Genomic DNA, 20,008 nt, shown 5'->3' with positions numbered 1-20,008 from the left:
CCTGCTGACCAATATCTTGAAAACAATTGATTCATATACATTGTCCATGGTTTGGATTTTGAAAGACAGAAATTGTAATTTGGAGAGTTGTAACTGCGGCACTTTCCAGTCCCATAAACCGTGATTTTGCATGTAGCAAACTATAACATATTGAGTTTCGTTTTTTAAACAAGTTTCTATAATATTCAAATATATCCATTCTATAAAATAAAGCAAGTTGAGCAATTGCACTACGAAATTAACTACTTAATTGGACTTTGGTTAGAACCCTGAGATAATTTTTTTGTTTGCTTGTATATAGCATTCTTAAATTTTGGCCAATAAAGTTTGCATATAGAGAATTAAAGTATATCTTTCCTCCTTCTTAAATACTTTGTATTGCCATATCCTAACTAATTTAAATTGGGAAACCTGATTGGGAAAATAGTCTGCTGAAACTTACAGGTAGAAATGGCATTACATACTTTGCCTCTGGCAAAGCCCTCATTGGACAGCCCCTTCCAATCGGGCAGACTGTGGTGTAGTGTGGAAATCGTCTGGCACGTAACACTGTCTGTCCTAATTTTTAAAAGGTTCCAGTCATGAAGATAGTGATTTTCCAGCCAAGCTACCAAATCAGTTATTTATTTTGTCTCTTTGCTTGAAATGCATTTTATTTCCTTAATGTTCTTCAGTCCTAGGAGTTCAAGGTACCCAGCAGTCGTAAATAATCGCATGTATATTGAGCTAATATGGAGTCATCCAAGGACGGATCCAAGTTTGTGAGCCTCAAGCTTATACAATTTGGAGTATTGGTTAAGAAAAAGAATACAAAATTAGGTATGAAAGTAACTTTATTTCGAATGAGAGACATCACAACCAATTATAAAGTTTTAAAAGCTGACAGATGCCACAAATATAACAAAATCGAGAAAAATAACATATCATTATTACTTATTAGCTCTGAGGCACACCTCTAGGATACTTTTTTCCTATGTTTTCTCACATATTCTTTGTTCACTTCATCTTAAGACGTTAATTTTTTAACGTCATTTTCTATAGAGAGGATATCGGATAGATACGTTGGTCTTTCCCGTAGCATGATAGATTGACATTTAGTTTTCATTTCAAATGGTTTAGAAAAGCTCCTCTCAGCCTCGCTTGCTGTTCCTAAGGGTGTGCGGTGACTTCCTCGGCTGCGCTCCTTCCCCAGGGTGAGTGAGCCTTGGGAGAACCCCAGCCCCTGGAGCACAGTGAGCCAGGCTGGGCAGCCCAGCTCTGCCCAGCCTCGTCACCTCCAGTTCCCAGCCACATCAACCCCAGCCGTGAGGAGGTCCCAGAAAGCCTGGAAGCCCAGATCGTGGTGGGCCCTGAGCAGGGGACCAAGCAGCACCTTGTTCATGTCCTTCTCTTTGGAGTCCAAGTCAGGGTCTAAAGCTCAGTGCAGGCCCCAGGAGCGAGCTGTCCCTGGGGCCACTGATATGGAGGTGGAAGCTGCTCACTGGTCACCCTGCCCACCACATCCACTGCAGGCCGAGGGGCTCTTCAAGCCTTCCTGGTGCAGGGGCTAGGGTGCTCTTAGGGGGCGGGGAAGGACAAGGACCGGCGGGGGGGCGGGGGGTGGGCATAAAGCCAGGCAAGTGAGTGCCCTGAATAAGAGCAGACTAATACCAGTATCTCGCCATATTCTTCCAACTGCCTGCAGCATAAAGGCCGGAGTCTGCAGCAAGGCCTTCAAGAATGCCCTGTGCCCCCCTGCTCCCACCTAGTCTGTCTTTCCAGCAGGCCTCCCTCACCCCTCACCGCATACATGCACTGTGTTCCAGCCAGACTGGACTGATTGTTGCTCAGACCTGCCTGGTGCTCTTCTGCCCTGTGGCTTGGGATTTTTCACCCCCTAGGGCCACCTTCCCTCCCCTGTGCCCACTTGTGGAAATCTCTCCCCGCCACTCCAGGCCTGGCTCAAGTGATGGAAGTTCTGCCACTAAACCTTCCTGAGCCGCATGACTAGATGTGCTCTCTCCCTCCTCAAAATAGCAGGGCACTTTTGGGCTTCTTTCTTAGCCCAACCATCAGATCTTCAGCCAGGCGAGGCAAGGACCATCCATCCCTCCCCTTCACGTTGCCTGTCTAGCTATAAGGACTCGTGTAACAAGTGTTACACTAAATCAAACACCTCAAGAAAGAGAAAAACACTTCTCATATTCCCAAGCTTCCCAAAAGAGAAAACGGAGAGTCATTTCTATCCTCAGATGTGATGTGACAGGGAGAGAGCAGAGAAGGAGAGAGAGGAGAAGTGAGCAAAGGGAAGGGGGAGGCAGAGCAGGAGATGGAGCAGCCCGGCAGGTCAGGGGCCAGACTAGAGACAGCAAGCCTGAGGCGATGCGAAGACCAGCCCTTCCACTGCAAATTCAAGATGCTGTCTTACTCGCCTAAAAGCAATACAGGCGGCTTTTTTTAATTTTAATTATCTTGTTGGCAAAGCCTTCCTTCAATGAAATACAGACCACATACTAGGGTTAGTCATTGTGACATTTCTATGACTCAGTTACCTTCTTTATTTTGAAAGTTTAATTTTATTCCATTTCTAGACTTTAGTTTTCAGTCTGTTGTTTTAGCAATAAAGTAACTCCCGCAATACTCTAGTGTGAGGCTTAAAATGATTTAAAGGACCATCGCTGACAACCTGGTAGGGGTGAGTTTTGCTTTTGGGGGATACTTAGCCCTTGCGATCATTGTTAACAGATTGGAAAATAAAAAGATAACCGAAGATTTTTATTGCTTGAGAGACCTGGTCCTACAACGTATACGTATAGTGACAGCACATATATCATGTTTCTAACATTTTCAAAGTTTTCTTTTAAATGCCAAATAAAGCCTGCTTTATATTCCTATTAAACTTTTCATTTTTCTAAGTGTTACCATGCCTAATATTTCAATGAACGCTTTTTACTTGCTGAGACGGATTGAGAAAGTGCTGCCATCCTTCTCTGACCATCGAGGGGACTGGAACAAAGGTTAGATTTGCTGGAGGTCACATACCTAGTTCATGAGAGAGCAGGGACCAGACCCCGGTGTCCTGACTCCCAGCCCGGGACCTGTGCAATGAAGAAAGAAATCATATTCGGAGCCATACAATCAATCTTAAACCATGTAAGATTTTATGTCCTTCAGCAACTAACTCTTTGTTTCCTTTTCTTTTGTTTTCATTTACCTAAAAAGTGCTTAAGGCAGCTAAACAGCTTGACTTCTACAAACAAAGATAGACTTCTTGAAATTTGTATAATTGTTAACTTAGCCAACATCATACATGTGTCTCCCACAGTGGGGGAAATGGTTCATTGGACGGGAAAACAGTATTTAAGATAGGCTTTGGAGGGCTTCCCTGGCGGCGCAGTGGTTAAGAATCTGCCTGCCAATGCAGGAGACACAGGTTTGAGCCCTGGTCCAGGAAGATCCCACGTGCCACAACTACTGAGCCTGCGCTCTAGAGCCCATGAGGCACAACTACTGAAGCCTGTGAGCCACAACTACTGAAGCCCACACACCTAGAGACTGTGCTCTGCAACCAGAGAATCCACCGCAATGAGAAGCCCGCACGCTGCAACTAGAGAAAGCCCGCGCGCAGCAACGAAGACCCAATAAATAAATAAATAAGATGGGCTTTGGATAGGGAGTTTAGGATCTGTACAAGACAAATTCATGGGAATGGCCTGGAAAGGTGCCTTTAGGGTACAATTTACTTACATCTGGTTGTGGTAATTTCTCCAAAAGACGTTGCTCATAGTCATACTTTTTTTCCCTTTTAATTTTGATGTAAATATGTGAATTTCCACTGTTCCGTAACTGTAATTTGTTTCATAACATACTTAATGGAGATTATGATCTTATGATCTATCTCACAGTTGAAAATCCCCCCTAAACGTGGACTGCTTTAATTGGCTCACGGAGTTGGCCAAAAAATTGCAGTGTGAAGGGAAAGTTTATATGGATTTTCCCTGACTCAGCTAGGTATGGTCAACACTGGGCTTCTTTACAAAGGAGACAGCTTGCTGGGGCTGTGGAAGTGAGAGCTGCACATCCCCTCCTGACCTCTCTCCCCCATCTCGGGCTGGACATGCTGTCAGAGCAGGGACCCTCCTTGGGACACATGGGCCCCGGGAGGAATGCTCTCCTGAACACAGTTAGCTGGACCCCAACTGAAGTTCTTTTTTTTTATTATTTTATTTTATTTTTTTTTTATTTTTTTTTTTTTTTGCGGTACGCGGGCCTTTCACTGTTGTGGCCTCTCCCGTTGCAGAGCACAGGCTCTGGACGCGCAGGCTCAGCGGCCATGGCTCACGGGCCTAGTCGCTCCACGGCATGTGGGATCCTCCCAGACCAGGGCACGAACCCGTGTCCCTTGCATCGGCAGGCGGACTCTCAACCACTGCGCCACCAGGGAAGCCCCCAACTGAAGTTCTTGTTCAAGAGAGGAGCCAGTGAATTGAGTCAGGTCTCAAAAGAATCATCCAAACAAGCAGACTGCACCACATCTGCCAGCCTATGCGTCAGCCTCAGTCCCGTATTGAGGTATAAATTACACACAACCAAATGCAACCATTTCAAGTGTACAGTTCGATGAGTTTAGACCAAGGTTTATGCCAGTGTCACCCCTACCACAATCAAGGTATAAAATATGTGCATCACTCCAGAAATTTCCCTCGTGTCCCTTCCCACTCAATCTCTCACCTGCACCCCAGGGTCAGGCAACCACAGATCTGCTTTCTGTCACTATAGGTTACTTGTTTTTAACAATTAATGAATAAGTGAGCTCATTCTTTCACTGAGCACATTTTGGAGAGTCATCTATTTTTATTAGGTATATCAATGGTTCATTCCACCTTGTTGCTGTAATATTGCATAGCTGGAATATGCAACAAATTGTTTATCAATTCACCTGTTTGGGGTTGTTTGCAGTTTGGGGTTATTATGAATGAAGCTGATATGACTATTCAGGTGCAAGTCCTTCTAAGGACATGTTTTTATTTGGAGGGTGGGGTAAAAACCTGGAAGAGGAATTGTTGTGTCACTTGGTAAGTGTATGTTAGCTTTACAGGGAAGTGCTGTGCTGTTTTTCGGACAGTTGCACCATTTTGCGTTCCCATCAGAAATGTCTGAGAGATCCACTTCACATCCTCACCAACACTTGTCATGGTCCGTCTCAGTCTTTAATTTTAGCCATTCTAGTGGATGTGTAGTGGCATCACATTGCGGTTTTAATTATGACTAATGATTTGAGCATCATTTCATGTGCTCATTGGGTGTCTTCCTTCCGTGATTCAATTGCTCTGACTAGTTCCATGACACTAAATTCAATAATCCCACAGCCAAAAGCATCCTTGTCAGCTGCTGGCAAGTTTTTACTTTTTCTTTCTTGCCTTAACATGGGCAGTACATTAAAAAAATTCTGACAGAAGCTCTGATTTCCCCCCGTCCCATGGTGAGATCATCCAAACAGACCTTCAGACATCCCCTGCATCGAAAGTTGAGCGGGTAGATTTGAGCCTATGGCATTGGAACATTGCTGGGAAAAGGGAGCTGTAAACCACGTGTCCTTCCCCCTTCCTCCCTTGCGCTTCTCCACTTAGAGGAGCCCCTCTTGATAGAATCCCAATGACCAGTCCTGAGTTCCCTGACCTCTCACAACACAGTGTATGCTACTTATATTGTTATTCGTTTCCATATTTCTTTGAATTTTTAACTACTCCATATGCACATGTATTCATTCCCTAAATACATTAAAAGACACCTCATCTTATCTTGCTTCTGTGTTTCCATGGCGCTCAATAAATCCTTTTAAAGGTAAATTAAATTTGCAAGAGAGGGAGAGACAGAGACAGAGATTGAATTTAGTCGATTTCAGAGTAGTCATTTCATGTGAACCCAAACTTTTCATCTCTAAGACTTTACAAGATTCCTCCCCACCCACTCCCTACTCTTGTTGACAATGTAAAACAAACCACAGCCTGGGAATTATCTTTACAAAATAAATCAGCATATTGTTTTGAGTTGTTGCCCTGCATGTATTAATTTTAAAAGAACACATGTCTTGGTTCAGTAAAAATTTGCAGAAAGCCAGACATCCCATAAAAAGAATTTGTTGGTTGGGATGTTTATCCCTCCAGCTATCTTTTCCCTTTTTATGACTACAGAGAACACTGGTGTTTCTTTACTTTTCAGAGTTACCTACTCAGGAAGACTTCTGGCAGTGGCCCTGACAGGAAGTCCCACTGTGCTGAAGCAGTGGGTCTTTATGAGGACTGGTTCCTTCCCACCCTTTGACTGGTCTGCCCATAGGTGTGTCAACTCCCACCCTGCCTCTGCCAGAAAGGGGATCTTTCAGTCAGGACACTCTACTTGTGCCAGGTGTGATCCAGAGAGGCTGGACTCAGGCCATACTGACTCATGCTCCATTCCTGCCTCTGTCATACTGTGGTGCCTACATGATGGGGAGTTGGGGGCCTGGGGGAACCCAGCATACTGCTGCTTCACTACACCTGTCTTACACAGTGGAGGACATTCAGAGGGCCACAAAGATCAAAGTTTTTCAGAGGAGAACTAAAGCCTTCTAATGGCTGAGCCTCAGTTAACCAGTCTCTATCAACCGATAACATACCAGTATTCATAATGATGATCCTTAAAGCCTTCAAGATCCAGAAGTGCCTTCTGCATTAAAAAGGAAAGAAGAGTTCATCATATGTGGTAAACGTTCATATTTTAATATAATTTTTTAAATTTATTTATTTATTTTTGGCTGTGTTGGGTCTTCGTTTCTGTGCGAGGGCTTTCTCTAGTTGCGGCAAGCGGGGGCCCCTCTTCATTGCAGTGCGCGGGCCTCTCGCTATCGCGGCCTCTCTTGTTGCGGAGCACAGGCTCCGGACGCGCAGGCTCAGTAGTTGTGGCTCACGGGCCTAGTTGCTCCGCGGCATGTGGCATCTTCCCAGACCAGGGCTCGAACCTGTGTTCCCTGCGTTGGCAGGCAGATTCTCAACCACTGCGCCACCAGGGAAGCCCTATAAATTATTTTATTATAATCTTCTAAACCCATTGGTCTCCAAACTCTTTGATTGCATGCTTGAATTAGCTTTTAAAAATTGGCATCTCCCAATGTATTTACATTTATTTATGTATAAATTATATAATATATATATATATATATATACACACACACACACACACACACACATATATTCTACTAAAATGTTCGTGATAAAGCACACAACATGTAGAACATTTTAAAGGGTGAGATTACCTCCTTTCTTGATAAAAAAGAAATTCAAAAAGACTGGAAATAAGTGTTGGCAAGGGAGTGAAGAAAGGGAACCCTTGTGTGCTATTAGTGAAAATATAAATTGGTGCTGCCACTATGGAAAGCAATACAGAGATTCTTCAAAAAATAAAAATAGAACTACCATATGATCCAACAATTGTATTTCTGGGTACTTATCCAAAGAAAGCAAAAATACTAACTCAAAAAAAAAAAAAATTCTTAGCAAAGTATAAATAAAGGGGTACTTTCTTAAAAGGATAAAATATATTTATCTGAGCACATTATGCTATTAACACAGAATTTAGAATGATTTGCACTGAAGTCATGACCAAATAAGGATGACTTCACTATTATTACTTAATATTGTTTTGGACGTACTAGCTCTAATTAGAAAAGACACTTCAATTACAATAGAAAATTTGAAACTAATATATTAACAGGGCTAATAAATATCCTTATTTATGTAGGTATATAAACTTGCGTGCATGAAAAAACCTGAGAGAATTAACTTCAAAACTATTTTCAAAAATAAGAATTTACTGAGATAGTGCAGTAAAAAATTAATGTGTAGAAATCAATAACAGCCAGTTAGAAGATGTAATAGAAAGTAATACCTCCTTTACCATAATCACAAAACAAAATCCAAGATCTAGCAGTAAACCTAAGTTTCATACCTGATAAGCAGAAATCTAAGAATTCCAAGGGTTTGAACAAATAGAAAGATATAGTGTATTTTGACTAAGAAGACAGCATACTAAAAGTTAGCAAAAGTTCCTCAGTTAATCTATAAGGTTACTGTAATTCCACTTAAAGTACTAAAAAGATTCTTTATTGTGTTCTAACGGATTCAAATGGAAAAACAAACAGCAAGCATCCTTGTGGAAATTCTGAAAAAGTCAAGTAAGGAAGGGCAACTGTACCAACCAGATGTGAAAAAATGTACTATAAATCTATAATAATTAAAGTGGTATTGTGAATAAATAGATGTACAGATCAGTGAAACAGAATATAAATATCATAAATACATCCAAATACACATGCAAATTTAATATGTAATAAAGGTGGTGTGTAAAATGGATCATTCAAAAATGAGCCCCTGGCCATCAACAGATGAATGGATAAAGAAGACATGAGATAGATATAATGCAATACTACTCAGCCATAAAAAAAAAAAAAGATGAAATCTTGCCATCTGTGGCAGCATGGATGGACCTTGAGGGTTTTATGCTAAGTGAATAAGTCAGAGAAAGACAAATACCATATTATTTCACTTATATGTTGAATATTAAAAAACTTATAGGGCTTCCCTGGTGGCGCAGTGGTTGAGAGTCCACCTGCCGATGCAGGGAACGCGGGTTCGTGCTCCGTTCCGGGAAGATCCCACATGCTACGGAGCGGCTGGGCCCGTGAGCCATGGCCGCTGGGCCTGCGCGTCCGGAGCCTGTGCTCCGCAGCGGGAGAGGCCACAGCAGTGAGAGGCCCGCGTACCGCAAAAAAGCAAAACAAAAAAACCCAAACATGTAGATACAAAGAACAGAGTAGTGGTTACCAGAGGGGAAGGGACAGCGGCAGAGAAGGGCAAAATGGGTGAAAAGGATCAACTGTATGGTGATGGATGGAAAATAAATTTTTGGTGGTGAGCACATGATAGGGATATCAATAGAAATATTATGTTATAAATCAATGTTACCTCAATTAAAAAAAAAAACAATGAGCCCCTGGAAGAAAAAGAAGGGTGGGAAGCTAGACTGTAAAATTGAACGGCTGGTTTAGATCTAGTTTAACCAGCAGGAGACAGCAGCATCTTGAGATCTGTCCTCACACAGCACCATGATGCTCAGACCCACTTCAGGGCACCAACCCTGTCACATGGAGGGTTACGGTCCAAGTGTGCACAGCTGTGTCTGGAGCTACACACAGTAACTCCTCATGAAAGATCCATACACTCTGAATACCACAGCAGGGAAAGGTATACCAACCAGGAAGGAAACCCAGGCTCAGAATTTAAAAGGGTAGGTAGAAAGAGAGAGGAAAAGGGAGGGAGAGAATAGCCTAGCTGGGCACACACCCAGGGGACCCTTGTCGATGGAACCAACTTGAAGATAAAGAGGTGCCTATGCTAGACAACCATGGAGATCTCATCACGGAGAGATCTGGTGAGTCATCCTGGACCATCCATCACCTGCAAGACATCCACACCAGGAGCCCAGTGTGGCTCCTGTGTGATCTTGATCAAGACAAGTCTCCCTGCTGTGCTCAGCTCATAGGGTTCACATAAGAAGGACGTAAAATGACACATGTGGGTATACTTTGCAAACTTTGATCAGAGGTAATTGTTCACTCTGAGTTGAGTCTTACTTGTAACGCGCACTCACCTTGCTGTTGTCACCTCTTATTTCCAAAGGAGCCACAGACTATGTGTACCCAGCAAAAACCCAGATACCCTCCCCCAAAGGAAGTTAAGGTTAAGAGCCATGGAGTAATCAGCATCTTGCTGCTGTCCAAATGCAGGTCCTGGGAAGGAGTGTTTACCCTGAGAGCCCCCTGCTTCATTTGCCTTGATCTTGGCAGGCAGCAAGGCGTCCCATGGAACTTAATGAAAGACACAGAGCTCAAGCCAGAACAGGGCAGGAGCGAGGGCTTTCCTGGATGCGGAGCACACATCAAAGCGCTGTTCTGTGCTGACACATGTAACTCTTTAGCGGTCTGATAACACACACACACAGACAGACTCTCAGGTTCCTGTGGGGAGAAAACAGAGCCAGAAAGATGTGCTATACTGAGCTGACACATGCGGTGTTCTTTCTGCAAAAGTCTGAAGGGAAAGCAACTAGGCAAAAAATCCACTGGGCTGACCGCAGTGCAAGGACAACCAGGGCTGCCTCAGGGATTCTGGTGGCTTTATTATCTATTTCTAGAGAAAGAGTAGGAAGGGGTCAAGCACACAGCACATGGAAAAGGCACTGCTTTATCACTAGAGTTCATTTATTTCCCCAGAAATGTAGGCTTTTGGGAAAGGTGGCAGGAGAGAGAAGAAAATCCTGGATTCAGACTCATTCAAATCCAGACCTTACTATGTGCCTGAACTTGGGCAAGTGACTTAAGCTCTCTGAGCCCAGTTTCTTTGTTGTAAAATGGTGATAAAAATTCCTACTCTGCAGGATTTTGTTATGAAGATTAAATAAATGTGCTTAAAATAACGAGCATGTAGAAATGGAGACTATCTCTCTCAGCTTCCCTCCTGGAGGGACAGAGAATCTTCCGGCTCTTTATATCTTGCCTAGACGTTTCCACATTGCTTTCTCTCCCCACATCCCTGCAGCGCCACTGATAACTGCTCACATATAAGAATTTGATAAGTGCTGGCTGACGATTCTAGTTGTTTAATGACTGTCTCCAGAGCAGGCCCCACCATGAGCTCCCTGCCCAGAATCCCAGAAGTGCATGGCAGCATCCAAGGAGCTTCTCGTAAGTCCTGGGAGAGGAGCTGTCTTTCATTCCTACACATGTTTTATTGCCCCAATGCTGTGCTGCACACACACTGAATGGGGAACACGTGCCAGTTTTCTTGGCTTCACTGGGTCTTACGACACAGTTCCCAACCCGGGTGAGACTTTCCTGAATTCACATTTTTTATCTGGTGGTATTTTCTGTTTCCCATTGGGTCTGGAGAGCTTGGCAGAAACTCAAGGATGAAATCCCACAAACTGCTCACAGAAGATACTGTGTGAAATTCTTTTAATCCTCCCACAGGGTCATTATGCCCATTTTACAGATGATGAGACACAAGTGCCCTGAGGTTAAATATCTCACACAGCGTGACAGGGCTAGTGATCGCCCCAGCTGAGGGTCATGTCCAGCACCTTCAGGAGATGGTGAGAGAATGAGAATTTTAAGAAAATATAAAACTGCAATACTTTCAGGAGTTTGTAAGCTTCAGAAGCCTCTGGAACCTGGCAGTTGTTGACTTTCTTGCAAGCCTGATGGTCCAGGACTCTCCCTGCCTCCCTTCCCTCTTCCCATCCCTACTCTTGCTCGACCCCTTCCTCTCCTTCCATTTCTTCCCCCAGTTGGACCCTCCCAAGCCCAGGGGAGGACCTTGGGGACTTCCAACTGGAGGGTCTCGTGTTAGTGGCGGGCACACGTCAGCGGCGCCAGGAGCATCAGGTGAGGCAAGGTGGCTGCTAATTCTAGTCTTTCTTTGCACAAGGCTCTCTGCCCTTCTCTCCCTTGGGGTGTTTTCTGTTTCTCCCAACAATCAAATAAGCTGAGTTCCGTGTTACAAGTTCAGTGGTCTTGGTACCTGGGGGAAAGAGCCAAGGAGAAAACTGAAACCCGTGTTGTATACACTGTTTTCTGGGAAATTTAGGACCATCTCCTGCATGGTGCAGGGCTGGTTACCACTGTCTGCGCGGCGGAGCCGTCTGAGCCTTTAGTGTAAGAGCCTCAGCGTTTGGGGTAAGGGTATGTGTCCTTCTTTCATCTTCCTGAGCTGTGGTACAGCCAAGTAGAAGCCACACATCTTTGTATCCACGGCATCTATCGATAGAATAAAACCTGCCACATAGCAGGCACCCAGTGAAAGTCTTCTGGAATCAGTATGGAAGGTGAGTTGATTACACCGGGTGCTTCTCAGAAGCCCATAGGGTTGGGACCAACGGGTACATCATGGACAGGTAGGAGAAGAGGCACCTTGGTGTCCCCTGATCTGGAGTCCACACCTAAGGACGTTTCTTGGCATCTCTCATACCAGCCCTGCCCTGAGAGGTTCTGCCCCTCCTCAGCACTAGGAGGGCCAGGCCCATGTTTCCCATTAAGGTAAGCCCCCTAGATGCCAAATAGGACGTGGAGTTCCTTTGTGCTCAGCTTTGACTTGAGTTTCGTGATGATGAAAATAATTATACTTTTTAAGCAACCGTTAAAAGCCAGATGCTATTCAATACTTCATATATATCATTTTAATCTTGCAAAGGGCAATCTTCACTTTAGAGCTGCCTTTTTAGGATTTTAGCCACTGGGATTTTTCTTATTTTACAAATGAGAAAACTATTGCCCAGAAAGGCTAATTAACTGGCCTAAGCTCACACAGCTAGAGAATCACAGAACTTTGATTTTAACTCAGGCCTGTCTGGTTTCAAAGTCCATTGATTGGCCATGGATGGAGGCTGACATGCAGTCTTTCAAGTTTTTCTTGAGCACCCCTGGGGGCACTGCATTTCCTTACTTCTTTGTTGGAAGCCCCGACTTCCTTTACTAAGAGGCACAGTCCCTCCTATCTACACACCCTGCTCCTCTGACATATTATTTCCATTTTGATGGAAATATTCACCCTCCCTTTCACTCCTATTTGTAACTAGAAGGTCCGGCCTCCACTCAGGGAGGAATTAGGTTTGAGGCCAGATGAGGGAAGATTCCTCTTCCTTCCTTACCAGAAAATCATCCTGTGTCTGCATCTCAACCATGGGTTCCCTGAGGGTTCAGGAAGAACAGCAAGAAGGGATGCTGGGCTGGTCCTGCCTTCCCATGGCCTTTACGTCTCCAGTGTCACCATCTGCCCCAGGATGCTAAAGATCAGGCCTTGCTGTGAGGATTAAATGGAACAAGGGACACGAGGGTGCCCAGCACAGTGTCTGACCACACACACTGCAATCCCTGCTTGCCCCCTCCTCCCACTCGTTAGCATCTCTGTCTCTCTGCTGGACCGATCCTACCGTCCTCCCAGGTAGGCTCCCCTCTTTTCCCTGCAGAATAATGTTCCAAGCAGGAGGAAGACCCCTGGGCTCTGGTACTCAGTGGGCAAACAGAAAGAAGCAGGCTTTTTTTCCTCTCTTTTTCCTGTTTCTCTCTTTTTTTCTTGGCCACGCCGTGCAGCTTGCAGGATTTTAGTTCCCCAACCAGGGATTGAACCCAGGCCACCGCAGTGAAAGTGCCAAGTCCTAACCACTGGACCACCAGGGAATTCCCAAGAAGCAGTTTCAATTTGGGGGAAAGGCTATGTGGGCTGGGAAGACAGAATGCCAGGCCTAAAGCCCAGGGATGGGAAGGCAAGCTGGTAGTAAGATTCAGGATCTATTTTTTTCACTGCATATGAATGACTGTGTGTGTGTGTGTGTGTTCGTGTATGTGTGTGTTTGTGTGTGTGTGTGTGTGTGTGTGTGTGTGTGAGATTCAGGTGGGGGTGGGTGGGAAGAGAGAGGGAGAGAAATAATAGCTATAATTAATAGTCATCATTTTTGCACACCTATAATCTAGGTCTAGGCTTGAGTTCTGGCCCATTAATAACCATCCATGTGACCTTGAACCACTCATTAAACTCACTAGGCCTGTATGATGTTATGCTTTACTGTTGTGAGAGAGGTATTAATATTCTATGCTAATGAACAGACTGGTTGAAGTCACACAGCTAGTGTGACCACTATGATTACATACTATGTCCCAAGCTTCACAATGAGCATCTTTTATGTACATTACTTAATTTCTTACTACATTACTACATTACTTAATTTTCACAAAAATGCAAGAAAATGTTAATAGTCCCATTTTACTTGTTAAAAAATATAGAGGTTTAGAGATATTAAGTAATTTGTCCAAGATCTCATATCAAATGAGCAGAAGACTTAAGGTGGAAAATGGAACAAATTATAATACCAGAGAATAATAACAATAGAATAATAACAGCGTCCACTATTTATATGCCTTTTGTAGTTGGCCTTGCAGTAAGCCATTTACATGCATTTTCTCACTTTGGCAATTGTGAGTAAAGCTGCTATCAATACTCGTGTGCAGGTTTTTATGTAGACATAAGTTTTTGGACTTCCCTGGTAGCTCAGTGGTTAAGAATCCACCTGCCAATGCAGGAGACTAGGATTCAAGCCCTGGTCCGGGAAGATGCCACATGCCGCGGAGCAACTAAGCCCGTGCGCCACAACTACTGAAGCCCAAGCACCTAGAGCCCGCGAGCCACAACAAGAGAAAGTCCACGTGCAGCAACGAAGACCCAATGCAGCCAAAAATAAAATATAAATAAATTTATTTTTTAAAAAAAGTTTTCAACTCATTTGGATAAACAGCTAGGCATGTTGTTGCTGATCACGTGGTTAAGAAGACAGTTTGGTAAGAAACTGATGAACTGTCTTCCGAAGTGGCTGCACCACTTTGCATTCCTACCAGCAAAGGATATAAGATTGTCTGACCCAAAGTATTTGAGCACAGCATCTAATGCATCATTGTCTGACCACTACGTTATGTTGTCACAGGGAAAACTCCAAGGAAACCAAGCTTAAGCATAAAAATAAGAATAATGTATTTTTTTAATTAAGCAGAAATATCAGCAACAGAAAAAAGGGGAAATTACTTGAAGAAATAATGGCCAGAAATGTTCACAATTTGATGAAAAACATTAATCTACACATCTAAAAAGCTCAAGGTAGAGACTTTCCCGGTGGCGCAGTGGTTAAGAATCCGCAAGCCAATGCAGGGGACACAGGTTCGAGCCCTGGTCCGGGAAGACCCCACATGCCGCGGATCAATAAGCCTGTGTGCCACAACTACTGAGCCTGCAAGCCACAACCCCGCGTGCCTAGAGCCCATGCCTAGAGCCCATGCTCCGCAACAAGAGAAGCCACGGCAATGAGGAGCCTGCACACTGCAACAAAGAGTAGCCCCTGCTAGCCGCAACTAGAGAAAGCCCGCATGCAGCAACAAAGACCCAATGCAGCCAAGAATAAATAAATAAATAAATAGATTAACTTTTTTTTAAAAAAAGCTCAAGGTAAACACAAAGAAATCCACACCTAAGCACATCCTGGTCAAACCATTAAAAACCAAAAACAAAGAGAAAAATCTTGAAAGCAGCATGAAGAAAAAGACTCATTACATACAGAGGAACAACGATGAATATCAGATTCCTCATATGAAAGAATACAGGCCAGAAGGAAGTGGGATGACATAGCCAAAGTCCTAGATGGAAAAACTGTTAACCAACAATTCTATATCCAGAAAACTATTCTTCAAAAATGAAGGTGAAATACATTCCCAGTTAAACAGAGAGAATTTATTGCTATCTGATCTTTCTTGCAAGAAATATTAAAAGAAGTCCTTCAGACTGAAAGGAAATGACATCAGTTGGTAACTTAAATCCACATGAATAAATAAAGTGCTGTAGAAAAGCAAATACCTAATTAAAAATAGGTTTATATAAAGGTGTCCACACATCAGCTTCTATGGGAATGTCCATAGCAGCAGTATCTATAAGAGGTTAACAGTGGAAACAATCCAGATGTCCATTAACTGGTGAATGAATAAACAAAATGTGGTATATCCATACAATGGAATACTACTCAGCACTAAGAAGGAATGAAATACTGAGAAGGCTCAGAACTGATTTATAAAAGCCTGAAACTGAGCTCCAGCTGTGAAAACAAAACTGATGACTCAAGTTTGGAGTCTACACATATGGGAAAAATGACAAATGATAGAACAACTGGGTAGCTATAAAGTTGCTACCTCTGGGGCTGATCTGCATAGGAAGCAAGTAGTAGAAACATCTAGACTACACCCTGGCCAACCCACATAGGTGATGGGGAAAGGGGCCTTTATTAGCACCAAACCCATTGCAACTTAAGATTCTGGGGGAAGTACAAAGCTATGAGTTGGCAGCCTGAGGTCAATTTGCAGCTCAAAAATAGATTTTAATATATGGCCTTAATAGATTAACTCATTCCAATTATTCAACAAACAGGTGGTGAGGAGCTGCTTCCCCTCAGGCATGGTGTTAGGTGATAGGAATGTAAAGAAAATAAAACTTAGCTGATGATCTTGAGCAGCGTGCTTGTTGACATAAAGCATCTTGTGTGTTTTTTTCCTAGTCTGTAGAACATGGAGAACACAGATTCATCTCCTTTCTCAGAAAGCTGCTTATCAAAAGCTCCTGCTCAGCATGAGAATTTTTGCTTATTATTCAGTCCCCTGGGCTTGAGCAAATCAGACCTGGAGGGAGTTCTTTGGTGGCCTAGTGGTTAGGATCCCCAGCTTTCACTGCCCTGGCCCAGGTTCAATCCCTGATTGGGGAACTGAGATTCTGCAAGACACACAGCATAGCGAAAAAAAAAAAAAAAAAAAAAAAAATCAGACCTGGAAAGTCAGCTTCTTAGGAGAGCTGCCTTCTCCCTCTGCCTCTGTGGGGGACGATGAAGGAGAGAGTTGGGGGCAGGAAGAGGAGTGGGGAGGGAAAGTTAGGGCCATAGGGCTAGAGGCCTGGCAAGAGCCACAAAGCTCTGACAGTGGACTGAGCAGTCCTGCTGTGAAGGAGAAAAGTGGCACAACAAATGGGCACCTAGGGGCTCAGTCCAGCATCCTCAGGAATGATACCCACCTCCCCCAGGGTCCTCACTGGCCTCTGCATCCCTGCTGAGAGCAAAATGTGAAGGCTGTGGAAACAATGACTTAATTTTGCTCTGTATTACCATCGTTTACATATGTCTCTCACAATTCTCACAACTTTTTATTCCTTGCCGGCAGACACCATGATTAATATATTTTGTCATCTTGCTTCCCCAGCCTCTGTGCCTAATATTAGCAATAATAATAACTATTATTCCTATTGAAGCTAACGTCTGCAGCATGCTTACTTGATTCCAAAGACGGTGCTAAGCTTGTTGCGTGCGTTATTTACTTGAATATTCGCAACAATCATTGAATTTGAGAGCTTATTCCCGTCATCTTACACATGAGGGAACAGCCACTTAAAGAGGTTAATTTGCATTGATTCCACACATTTCTACAAACTGGTAGAGACAAGATTTGAACCCAAGATTGGAGAAACCTCTTAACCTAACATTTCATGCACTTCGTGTACTTAGTGCGTGAAAGCTGCTACCTCTGGGGCTGATCTGCCTAAGAAGCAAATAAGTAGAAACATCTAGATGACACCCTGGCCAACCCACATAGGCGATGGGGAAAGAGGGCTTTATTAGCACCAGATCCATTGCAACTTAAGATTCTGGGGGAAATACAAAGCTATGAGTTGGCAGCCTGAGGTCGCTCAATGGTTGGCAAAAATCAGAAGACAACAGTTAATTTTAATACATGGCCATGCATCCCACCCCCGGTGCCTTGTCAGGGAGTGACCCCTACGGTCAGTTCCTTTCTGCCCCGCCTCACCCTTTCCTCGCTCCCTGTTGGACCATCATGTCCAGCAAACACACATGCCTAAGTATCGCCTACTTTGAAAAAATACCTCCCTCTACCATATACCTCCTAACATGTAACCCCTCATATAGCCTCAACCTTTCTGATTCTCCTCGAATATTCCTAAAAAAGCCAGCAACATAACCAGCCCAGCACATTATTTTCAGATCTCAGATGTTTTTGTGGAGCCTTAAAAAGTCCATTGTGCTTATGCCCTGCCTGCCTGGGATGCCATCTAGTCTTTAGTTGGGCAGAAGAGCTGGCCTGGATATCCTATCATGGCTCAATTTCTAACAGAGCTCCTGGTCATGTCACTAAGAACTTGGGATTGAGAGAAAACAGTATTCTGCATGAACTCCACATATATTTCTTAATGTAAGAACAAAGGACCATTTCAGAGTATGGCTCTGAGTGATTACTTTAGCCTCCTCATCTACTGAATTGGTGTAATAACAGTCAATTTTATTGAATTATGATGATTTATGTTATTATCTGTAGGATCTATATAAATCGAAAATCAGGCAGTAAAAATAAAAAGACCTTAAAAAGTTGGGAGCACTCTCTGAAGGCAAGGTATTACTTAAAAGACATGAGCTTAAGAAATTGAAATGAGTTCTTATATAATGTGGGGTGATTTTTCCTACGGGTTTTATTTATGGTTTCCTCCTGATGTGCTCTAACAGAAACATCACAATTCAAAATTGAATAGTAATTCTTAACCTGCGTCTAGCTTCCTGGCTACAAGAGACATTCACTGAACTTTGGAACTCAAGTTGTGCCAGCCCCTGTGGTTGAGGCCTGAGAATCAGAAGGAAATGAGAGAGCAAAGCAGCATACAAAGAAGACTCTTGGGTAATCCTTTGCTTTTGAGAACCTTCCACCTGGAAAAGTTACCTGGAAAGTGTTGTGAATGGCACATGATTTCTAAATGCCAGAATCGGAGTTGTGGAGAGGGGAGAACACGTTGTAACGTGACCTCGTGAGGCTGGCTTGGCCCCAGGAACCAGCCTCTTCAGGAAAGACATCACCAACACCGGTGACAAGGATTAAGACTTACTTGAGGGCATGAAACCTCATTAGCTCAGGCTTCATTAACCCAGAATTTATACCATTAGGCTGAGTCTGGTTTGATGTTTATCTTTGATTTGCCAGTCCTTTCATGCAAAATCAAAATTGCAGGGGGAGTGCTCAAGGTACAGTCAACTCTTCATATACAACAGGGATATGTCTGAGGGCGTTTGTGAATGGTGGTGGGACTTTGAATTCCCTCCTTACGAGGCAGTCAAGTGGATGTGAAAATTTTCAGTGAGCTTCATATTCTTAATGATTCTCCATAGGCATTTACAAACCTGCCTAAAGATCCGTCTTTGTCAAACTACTTTCTCTTTTTACTGCCATAGCCAAAAGTTGCTGGTTTTTCTGGGTCCATTTTCTACAGACTTAAAAAAAAAAAAAAAAAATCAGTCCTTAAGAATTACAGGGTCTCTGAAGTCAAGTAGAAAACATTAACGCTACTTTGGATTCACGCCCATACTCTGGCTTTGTTATCCACGGGATTCGAATTCGTGCCTCAGTAAAATCGGATGGATCCCAAGTCACTAACTCCATGCTTGCCAAATCTGCAAATGTCAAGGCACTGTTGTAGCTCAAAGCAGTGCTTCTTAATCCCAGTTCTTGTATCTTAATTCATTGTGAGACTGAAAGTCATTTGTTACCAAAAATAAAGAGCCGACAATTACAAATAATGTCCCTTAAAAATAAATGAGAGTGATTGATTTAAGGTTATCCCATGAATTGAGATATGCTTCTTTTAGTGAGAGAAAAAATCGTGGCTTCCAAATACAATTGCCAAATACCCACAGCCTGTCTTACCTAAGACCAAACATTCAACGACAAGTGGCCACTATGACGTATCATTAACCATTGGGTATTTCAATACACTTAGCTTAAATGTCCTGGGAAGTTTTGGAGGTTTCACAGGAATGTCAAACACGTGCACGTTGTCTGTCAGAGCAGGAGAGAGCTTCAGCAATGCTGCTAAAGAAAGAGTACAAGCTATTTCCAAGGACTCCAAGAAATGCCGTTTATATAACCACAGACACCAGAAATATTAAACTAAAAGTCAATCTCGTCTAGTCCCTAAAATGGTACCAGTAGCATGTTATTGAGTGTCCATACACATACTCCCCTGCTCTTCCTGGATTATCGCCACCCCCAAGCACATCATATTCATTCATTCAACTGATAGCTACTGAGCAGCTATGAGATGCCAGCGCTGGACTGTGCTCGGGTTCCAGCAGGAACAAGGCAGATGGCCACGCCCTTCCGCACCTCAGTGCCTTATCCAGGATTTCTCATCCCTTCTCCCCAGTTCTGTGTCTCTCTGGTCAACCCCTAAGCACCTGCCTAGGCCCAGCTCACATGGCACCTCTTCTGTGGAGCCGTTCGTGATCCTCATCTCCCCACGTTCTCTAGAAGAATCAGGTATGTCCTAATCTTTATTCCCATGGTGCTTGACACGTATGTCTG

The 20,008-nt window shown here is 43.5% G+C and overlaps 1 protein-coding gene and 1 non-coding gene across 2 annotated transcripts in view; one reads left to right on the top strand and one right to left on the bottom strand.

Annotated features, from left to right (window-relative positions):
* The window catches only part of RMDN2 (regulator of microtubule dynamics 2), a 77,819-nt gene extending 74,787 nt beyond the window's left edge, over nucleotides 1-3,032 (top strand). Inside the window, exon 11 of the mRNA XM_007445794.1 lies at nucleotides 2,944-3,032. Coding sequence (XP_007445856.1) covers nucleotides 2,944-3,032 — 89 coding nt within the window. The remainder of the gene's footprint in view (nucleotides 1-2,943) is intronic.
* Nucleotides 3,033-13,177: 10,145 nt separating this feature from the next.
* Nucleotides 13,178-13,249, bottom strand: TRNAE-UUC (transfer RNA glutamic acid (anticodon UUC)). Its single transcript has one exon. It is a non-coding gene; the product is annotated as a tRNA-Glu (tRNA).
* Between the last annotated feature and the right edge of the window lie 6,759 nt (nucleotides 13,250-20,008).

Source organism: Lipotes vexillifer, unplaced genomic scaffold (genome assembly GCF_000442215.2).
Source record: "Lipotes vexillifer unplaced genomic scaffold, Lipotes_vexillifer_v1.1 scaffold278, whole genome shotgun sequence".
Taxonomy (NCBI): Eukaryota; Metazoa; Chordata; class Mammalia; order Artiodactyla; family Lipotidae; genus Lipotes; species Lipotes vexillifer.
This window is presented reverse-complemented; position numbering and strand designations above follow the sequence as displayed.